The 10,031-nt window shown below is 39.3% G+C and overlaps 1 protein-coding gene across 1 annotated transcript; it reads right to left on the reverse strand.

Moving 5' to 3' along the window:
• Window positions 1-586: 586 nt before the first annotated feature.
• Window positions 587-9,819, reverse strand: ELF5 (E74 like ETS transcription factor 5). Its single transcript, XM_032691816.1, is given in 7 exon segments — window positions 587-715; window positions 1,337-1,478; window positions 1,481-1,531; window positions 2,266-2,278; window positions 5,126-5,153; window positions 5,318-5,342; window positions 9,696-9,819. Coding segments are annotated over 7 exon segments (480 nt in total). The 3' UTR covers window positions 587-618.
• Between the last annotated feature and the right edge of the window lie 212 nt (window positions 9,820-10,031).

Here is a 10,031-nt window from a genome sequence, read left to right on the forward strand (position 1 = left end):
TCAATAGGCAAGGAAGATAGCTGCTTGATAAATTCAGAATAGTCTTTTCTCTTTGTTAACTTAGTTGACTGGACCAGTTAAATCCAGATAAATATAGAGGACTGAATTGCTCATTTTGAACAACATATTGAATTCTAGCATATCTGAGTAATGCAATGGTTTAGGGTACATTGGATAAGAAAAGTGTTTTTCTTATGAAATGAAGGAAAATTTTCCATGTTACTCCAAAGTATAGGAACCTAACTGGAAGATGTACCTAAACAATTTCTTTTAAATGGCAGTGAAACAGGGCAGAATTTAATACTTCCCAGTGGACATACTGGCTAAGACAGAGAGAGGCAGGGAGTGTTTAAACATCAACATTAATCCTAATCTCTTGAGGAGCAGTAAAGGGGTACAAGAGATAATGCTTGGCAGAAATCATGAAGGGGAGGACAACTCCAAATCTCAAGTGCTGTTTTTGTTGCTCTAGTCTGTCTTCTGAAGCAATCTGCAATGAGTTCAACCAGACTGACAGAGGGGAGAAAGGGAGCAGAAAAACTCTCCCTCAAGTATCCATTGCAGCTTTATAATTCAGGATGTGGCACATTCTGTACTGAGAAGGAAACATGAGGAAATTCACATCTTGTTCTCCTGCCATCCATGGGCATGCTTTCCAAACTTGTACACCAGCCTTCTGTCCACTCGTTCCAAAATGCCCGTTTTATAATAGTAACTGCAGAGGAAAACCAGAAAAGAAACAATGGACAAAGTAGTAGCAGAAGTCACAATAGAGAAGTTTTTCACGTGGACTTCATGGCAGCAGAACAGTGTGTGAATCACTGTGTTCTTTACAGTCAGAGAGCTCCTCTCTTTCTGTTAAATTGCTCTCAAGACTTTTAACAGGTTTAAACTTTCCCACATGCCTTGGAGTATGCCTTCCACTGTTTGAAAGATGCAAGAATTACAAAGAACTGTGATCTTTGATTTGTTGTACTTTTTCCTCAAGGTCATCACAGTTGAGAAGAAACCATCAGTGTTACTGGAACAACAAAAAGAGAAATTTTTGGGGGGTTGCTTGGTAAATATAGTGTAACATTCTCAACTGAGATAAAGTGTGATTACTTTGTTGTCATCAGCAGTTACAACTCTATACTGCTTTCTATTTAGCCCTATGGATTTTTTTCAGAAGCAAAGGAGGCCAGGAACTATCTCATGACCTAAAGAAAAAACATGAAGAAAATAACCACCCACCCAATCCTTCCCTCCCACCCCAAAGTTTTCATAACAGTTATGAAAAATGGATGCTGGAATAGAAGCCAAATGAAATGAGGGATACTGCTGCCCGTTAACTCACCGGAGAGCTCTGCTCAATTTTTCATACGTCATTCTGTCATTTTTCTTCCTTTGTCCCCACATCTTTGCCAGAGCTTCTGATTTAATGACACGAAAAATGCCTTGTCCCCTGTCTTCCCATTTCAGGATGCCACCATTTTCTCAGGAGAAAGGAGCAGATCCCTTACAAATCCCCACAAATGAGAATTCTGTAGGTCTTGAACAGGAGGAAGACAGATATTTAGTAGATGTTTTCTTATGCATGCCAAAGTACTAAGGCAGTATTTACAGTACATTTTATTATTGTCATCCTCACAAACCAATTGCACTTACCTAAATGTAATTTTCAAAATTTTAGTTCATTGCCTTGCTGGAGCTGCCTTCAAATAATTTCCTCCAGAAAAAAAATAAATCAGGTCATGCAAACACCTATGACACTAGAATCTGGATTTTTTACTCCAGAAATTAGTACATTTTAGCGTCTTGCAAAGTTTATGTCATTCATAGCTTCTGTTCCACTGATTGACACAGTATTCAACTTGATGTTTTAAAAGCAATTTTCATGTAATTTTAAGTGTTTCAAGTGAAAGATTGTAACAAACATTGCTTGCCTTGAAAAGGAGACAGTAGGATGAGGAGTTAGAAAGCCTACTTCCCAGCATTGCTAAACTCTTATTTCAACTCAGTTCAAAAATTTGAGAATCAGAAGTGATACAAATAATGTGACTACTGAAAAAGCTGCTAGTGCTGTTATATGCAGAAATCACCTTAACTTCAGATTAGTCATTCAGGGCAGCCCTGCAGGGGACTTCAAGGTGCTGATGGGTGGACAAGAGCCAACTCTGTGTGCTCAGAGAGGAGAAGGCCAAATGCATCCTGACTGCATCAAAAGCAGCATCACCAGCAGGTTAAGGGAGGGGATTCTGCCCCTCTACTCTGCTCTGGTGAGACCCCACCTGGAGTGCTGTGTCCAGGTCTGGGGTTCTCAGCACGAGAAAGAGATGGACCTATTAGAACTGGTCCAGTGGAGGACCACCGAGATGATTAGAGGGCTGGAGCACCTCTCTTATGAAGGCAGGCTGAGAGAGCTGGGATTGTTCAGCCTAGAGAAGAGAAGGCCTTGGGGAGACCTCACTGTGGCCTTCTGGTACCTTAAGGGGGCTTATAAAAAGAAGAGAGAGGGACTTTCTGTACGGGCAGATGGTGACAGGACAAGGGGCAATGGTTTTAAACTGGAAGAGGACAAGTTTAGATTAGATGTTAGGAAGAAATTCTTTAGTGTGAGGTTGGTGAAGCACTTTACATCAGTACAAAAGAACAGGTTGCCCAGAGAGGTTTTGGCTGGCCTCTTCCTGGAAGTGTTCAAGGCCAGGTTGGATGGGGCCTGAGCAACCTGATCTAGCGAATGGCATCCCTGCCCATGGTAGAGGAGTTGGAATGACGTGATCTTTAAGGTCCCATCCAACCCAAATCATTCTATGATTCTGTGATTCTAAGTGAATAATTAGCATGCAACTGCATGTATTGCGGTACAACAAAACATGAGTTTTTTCTCAATGCCCTGTTCAAAATGCTTGGATCCTGCAGACATATGGAGTTTGGCACATGGTGTGCATGCATGCAATGCACCCCTCCATGATGTGCAGTCAAATAATTTCTTGGCTTAGTGCTGCGCAGTGCTTCTAAAATGTCAAAACTGCCTCAGCATTAAAGAACATTAAAGAGGCAAAGGCCCTTCTTTTTTGTTTTAGAAATCTCTCTCTTCATCTGCTACATACTGCTGATGTTTGAATACAGTGTTTCCTGTTGAATGGAGCTTATCATGTACAAATAAGTTTACTTACAGTCCTTGTTTGGTGGCTTTGTTACTTCCGCATCAGTAAAAAAGGAAATGCCTAAAAGGGAAAAACATAATCCAGTGTTCAGTTATTTTCTTCACAAGAATAACTTATGACTGAAATCTAAAGCCAAGTCCTTGTCTACTGCATCATTGCTTGTGAATGTACCTTAGAACGGATGTAGAAAATGCAGGCTGCAAAATGACGAAATAATTTTTCAACTCATCTGCTGCAAAAATGATTTATCCTTCCCACTATGACTATGTTCGTGTTGTTTGGGGATTTTTTTTTTTTAACTTTTGGGATTTTCTTCTTATGCGTGGCATTGTGTCTGTATGTCTCTGATCTTATGATTCATGTGTATTGTTTCTTTTCCCTCTCGTCCCTTTGCACTTCATTTTTACCGTTGTTTATATGACAGCTTCTCTCCCTTTCTTTACAATTAAGCAAGTCTTTTTTTGTTCAGCTCCTTGTCTGTTGAAAAATACTCCTGCAGTCTTCCGTCCCTCCTTCCTCTAAGCAAGTAAAGATTATCTCTACGGCTGAAAATCAGATCTTCACAGGGCTGGGAGTTGTCTGCTTTTTTAGAACAGTATCATCTTTTAAACGAGTATTTACATTCACAACACATAAATAAATGCATTGCATATACAAATCTGCATTCAAGAAACTTAACTCATGCTGTGAGTGTGGTATACAAAATTAGGAAAAGCTAGACTTAAGCCTGCTTGTGCAGCCATAGTTTGGTTATTAAGTATGTTGTAGTAATGTCTTGCATTACTGGGCTACATACTGTCTTTCCTCACAGTCTGGTGCAATTTATAAGGTGGATATGCATGAGCATATGTATTTCGTTCACTGCCAAGTGTTCAATCTCTCTACTGACTATAAAAAATTAATTTTCTTAATGAGATTTTCTTCACAGCTCTGAATTCTTTAATTCCCTTAATAACATCCTTATCTCCTGCATTTAATAATTGCTTTCTGAATGGCCTCTCTGACATGATATATGAACACTAACTGGGTGGAAGAAAGTGATGCCAGTCAGTCCCACAGAGCAGTTCCAACCTAAACCAGAGAGCTGTTTTGTTCTTGTGGCAATCTCTAGTCTTTCTTATCTCTCCTAGTCTTACCTGTCCTACTGATGTCTCAGTCACTCCACAACCTTGCTCCATCCCAGTCTCTCAAAGATCCTGTAACTCAGAAGAAACTCAAATGCTGAAAACAGAATTCAAGTATACATCTTGGAATCATTATTTTCATTGATTCGTTACTCAATTTTCTTCTATTCTAAGGATGATTAGTAATTTCTCTCAGTTGAGATTCTTAAGCAGTTACAGGGATCCAATCCTGATCCTTACTTTAGGATCTTTAAGGATTCTAAATTAATTTTGAATATATTATCTGTAATCCTTGTATCACTGGAGTGGAGCAGTTGGAGAACAGTAAATAGCAAAAGAAAGGCAATCAAGCATGTGAATGAAAGTAATGTGAAGAAAACAGAAAAGGTTTAGTTCATTTTCACGTCCCACAGCATCTTACACTTGATCTGTATTTCACAGTTTCTTAGCCCAGTTATCCATTATTTATTATTTCATTTTCAAATAAGTCCTGAATATTTGATTTTAGGGATTGCTTATATGAAATTGTAATAATTTAATGTAGGTTATGATAGCACTGCAAGTCGAGTGAATAGCATCTGTCTGTCTAGACAGCCAGTTCAGAGTGCAAAATGATGCAAATAGGCTGGAGGAGTTTCCACAGTAAAATTAATTCGAAGGGCTTGAAATTGTGACAGAATAACTGTAATATGGATCTTGCATTCTGCATGGCTTCTGTAAAGTAATTAATACTTCTAATTACTTTAATTACAACTCCTAAAGGTTTACAGAGGAATTTGTGGTTGCTTTCATGAATCATTCCCATGCTATAAATATCTTCATATGTATGCACATATAGGATTAATGTAATACTGCATGCTGTGTTTTAAACCCTGAGACGCTACTGTGACATTGTAGCAAAGCCAAGAGGTGGGCAGAAGCTCTGGGTCTGACTTTTGGGACCCATACCTTTAGGATATTTGAATCCCAGATTTATTCACCTCCTTAGTTAAAAGGAAAATCAGAGGAGCTTGCCATTGGATTAACTTTATAAGCCCTGCAGACTGAACACACCTGGCTATGTCAGAGTCTGAAGGCTTCTGTGGGGGAGAATGGGAGTGCTGGGAGCAGCAGGCTCACAGGCCTTCTGCCAGGTAAAAAACAAAAGTTTTAAAATTAGGATATAGCTCTACTGGAATCCCAACTTCAGAGGCTGCTCAAGAGAAGCAGAAAGTTGAATTGATCCTTTTCTGAATCAGGCATATTTTTTTTTTTTTTTTAATCCTCTGCCAACAGCCTCCAGCCCCCCTTAGGAAAACTGGAACATCATCATGTCCTTAACTAGACAGATATACCAGGAGATGGGTGTCCCTGTGGGGCTGGGCACAAATCCAGCCCTGTGTTTCAGGGGCTGCTCCGTGACCTGCTGCCACAAGCCAGTCTAGATCCTTTCCCCATATCTGTGTGCAATACGCAGCTGAGTGAAAAGGTCATGGCTTCCCTTTTCTATCTACAACTTCCCTTTTCTACCTACAACTTCACTTTTCTATCTATAAGAGTGTTGAGTTGCTCATTTTTTTCCTATCTTAAGGTAATATGAAAGAAAAGCTGAAGTATTTATTCTGCCAATCCACAGGTACAGTGAATAACCTTGAAATACTTTGGCCATTGGGCTTGAAACTTTGACTTTGTTTTGATAAATATCATATTCTCTGGCAGGATTTGTATTGTCATATAAATAACACAGCATGTTTTATTCATGGAACAGCACTCATGTAGTCCAGTTTCTGTGTTTCCTTTGGTTCTGGAAAGGCTCAAATCATTCTTTTAAAATATGCTATGGCCCCTTGAAGTACTATTGTATATGACGAGCATTTTAAAGGTGCTGACACCAACACCTCACCTTCGCATGTGCTCATGCCTTTTCTACCTCATATCAGAGTAAAGAATTCAGGGAGCTTTCCTGTCTTGTAAATGATGAACATGATCAAGGTATTATGCCACTAAGGAGGGAAAGATCAGCGAAAGACATAGAGTCTATGAAAGATTTCAGGGGTTTTTTTTAGAGAAAAAGAAAGGGGCAGGTAAAATTTCATATCACCATACAAAAACATAAGGGCCAATAGACCCCCTAGTGACAAGAACACACCAGAATCGTGCCTAAAACAGGATGATGATTGGGTAGCAGGGGGTGCAGAAGAAAACACAGAATTCAGACCTTTTCCATTCCACCATTTTAAGGTGATTTCCACTGCCTGTTCAGCTGCATTGACTATCTTACTGTACTTTTCATGGAGCCTGGGTTGGGCAGCCCTCAGAGAATGGCATCTCTTGACATAATCTTCCCAGACTACAGAGCTTGTTCAGTCAAGAGACTCGATTGAAGTTCCCTAGCTAAGGTGACACCTCTAAAATGAGTCTCCTACTTTGTGGGGGATGTGGTTTTATCGGTGGTGACAAGTGAAGCTGTGGAAGGCAATAAGTCTCAAGTAGGTTCAGGAATGCGTGCCAAATGAAAGAGAGCTGTCCAGACTTTTCCAGGGATACATTGACTGCTGCATGGCATATGCAGGCAAGCTAATATAGTATGTGTGGGAAAATATATGTGGAGGGAAATACTGCCATCAGCCAAAACAAAACTGTCTGGTCTCTTTATATGTAGTCCAGATTTAATATAAGGTGGGCAGATCATTCCTATGTAACACGGTCCACCTTTTTGTCTGTTGGAAAAGACATTTAATTTAGTCGTAATGTTTGAAATTTAGAAGTCAGAGACTCTGTGAATTTTCTGTATTATTTTGCCCTTTTCACCAAGCGCTGGAAAACATAGAGAAGAAATGAAAAATTACACAATATTTTTGGTGTCACGAATTTTAATATCCTCCACTTTGTATTAAAAAAAATTCCCTGAGATACAAATGCTGATATATTCTGATACCCGGAAAATAAAAGCAGTAAAATTACCAGTGTGGGAATGGAAAGGCAAACTAACTCTATAGTTCTCCCCATGGGAGCATGGGGGTGGCTGCACTGTCCCAGATGAAAGTCCCTCTAAGCCAGGGTCCTGTATCTGATTGGGCTTGCTGGAACTTCTTCACACTTTTGCAGAAAATATTTTAGAAACTTACTTTGGGCTCATACATTAAAATAATAGTGTTCTTTCTAGAACAGGAGTTAAGCCTAGTAATAGCCTGTAAATCAGTTGTCTTCACCTGTTTCTTTCTAGACAGTCTTGCCATCACTTTCTCTTCTGTTTAACTTGAGCGTCTACTTTGTTTCTACCTAGCACAAAACAGGTTTTCAAAAGACGTTGGGATCACGATCCTTAAGCCTATTACTGTCACCAGAAAAAAGTGCAGGTTGAATGTTATTAGGCTGACCTACATTCTACTCTGGCTGCAGAGCAAAGTACTTTTCTACTCAAGGGCTGCTTATGCAATGCAGTAGTGGCTTTATCTGTGTGTGCTAGACGTGTTATATGTACTCCTTGGCTACTGTGGAAGAAATGATGAGAGAATTCAGTCTGGTTTAAATTTGATTCAGGAGAGAATTTACTGTAACCAGAAAGGACTCCTAGAAAGCCTAAAAGCATGAAGAATTGAGCAATAGAAAACATGTACAGGAAGAAACATAGCTCCTACCTTGGTCAGAAAAGGCTAATTACTTCCTCAGCTCATCTTTCCTTGGCAAGAGGCAGTCTGACCTGATTGTTGCATAAAGCTTGTGTCTTAAGAACTAAGGGAGCCTTTCACTTAGCTACAAGTGGAGTTAAACTTAACATGATTGCTCGAGTATAACTGCTGCACCACTGTTCATCTGGATGAATTCAGAGCTGCACAGGTGTAGCACCACAGACCTTATAAAGTTATATATTGTCAAAATGCTTCAGATGGGCTGCTTTGCCTTTGGCAAACGTGTATATGCCAATATCAGAAGTTACCTTGGGATTATTTCAATGTCAGTGTTGTGGTTTGTATTTGGGGAGTTTTGTTTGTTTGTTTAAAGACGCAGAAGAAGGTTGAATAACAGGCAGATCTTTAATAAAAAACAAGGTAAAAGAAGAAGGGATCCAAAATTAACTTTGAATGAATCATATCAGGTATTTAAAAGTGCATGTTTAAATTTTAAAACAGACTGCTTTCTGCAAGTTTGGGAATTTTAAATGAAAGTTAGGACTGTATTCTAAGATGGAATGAAAACTAATATTAAACCAGTATGATTTAAAAAAATTTCAATTCCTGCAGGGCTTTAAATAAAACCATCTTGAAGCAAGAAGATTTATATTCTATCTCATATGTCAAACTTAGTGATATAGAAACAAAACACTATGTCCTCAGTGGTCATGGATTAGCACCATCAGAAGCCATGTGGAAATCAGTGTTATTATTCAAAATGTGTCTTGGTAGGAAAGGTCTTTTCCATAAGACCACCAGTATTCTCATGTAAAAGAACAAAAATAGCTTTGGAAGAGAAAAATTTTGCATAGAGTCGTAATTTTTTCCTGTTTCTCACTAAAAGTTTGGCTCATTAACAGAGTGGGTTGTACCACCTCCCTTTTCAGAGCCTTTTGAATGATTCAGCCTGAGCACAGAGAAGAATGCCAGGACTATTTAGGAATTTAATCCGACCGTTTTGAACGGAGAAGATTTCTAACAAGCAGTGCTTGCTTAAGCTTCTGAACAAGGACCTGACCTGACACCAGGACATTTGGAATAAATTCCTTCAAACAGATTAGGGATTCCCCACATGAGATGCATGGCCTGGTAAAGCATAGGTTTTCCATATGCACAGTTAGAACGTTGCACCCTTAACATTGGCAATTTCTGTAGTGGGGAACTCTTGCACTATTACAGATGCATTTCTACAGCTGTTCTGTTCTCTAGTGGCTTTCAGAATCCTAGTCCTTGCCATCTTAGTGTGTATTTACCCAGTCTCCACTATTCATTACAAAGTTGCAGAGTGTTTGAGGAACCATAAATCTCCCAAAATAAATTACTCTTCCATTCTATAGCTGAAGTGGTGTATTGTGGGTATCTTTTCAGTGAGAAATTCTGGATTTCAAACACATGGAGTAAACAAAAGGAGTCAAGAATCTGAAGCCATAGTTGCTCAGCCCCTCATAATGAACTACAATGGCCTTTGAAAGTTTCTGCTTGAATTAGGTGTATCATGTTTTCAAATAAGAGGAGAAAGTATCAGTTCAACACATTGCATGACAAACAAAACTAAAGCTGCTACTATTCCTGTGCACCTTTAACTGGCCTGACTGGTGATATGCTTGAAAAGGCCAGTAAGACCAGAGCAGACAATGCATATAACAGAAGGCTCAGCAGCAGTTTCAGAATCTGTAGCCTTTTTGCTGCATGATTCATCTAAAATGAATTCACTTTTCAGTTTTTGACATTGTACAATTTCTTTTTTCTGTTGGAGCCTGTCTGCATACCTCTTTGATGATCACAGGCAGTGTAGACATCTTTGGTTGTCCCAAAGAGTCCTGTCGAAGACATCAGGGGATCACAAACCATTGTGTCTGGCAGAAATGTGCTCTGAGTTACTGACTCCAGCATCACCTTAAGATATTAATACTTTTGTTGAAGATGAGAAGATAATATTAAGGAGCAAAGTTTTAAGGCTGTAGGCATTATTCCCTAGCTGTGTATATATAGTTCTATGAGGTACCATTGCCCACAGTCATTTAAGCTTCAGCTGAAGCTAATGATGATATTCTGAAAACTGCAGTGAAGGAACTGAGAAATTTAGGAAGAAGGTAGATGACCAA

This window comes from Chiroxiphia lanceolata, chromosome 6 (genome assembly GCF_009829145.1).
Source record: "Chiroxiphia lanceolata isolate bChiLan1 chromosome 6, bChiLan1.pri, whole genome shotgun sequence".
NCBI classification, from domain to species: Eukaryota; Metazoa; Chordata; class Aves; order Passeriformes; family Pipridae; genus Chiroxiphia; species Chiroxiphia lanceolata.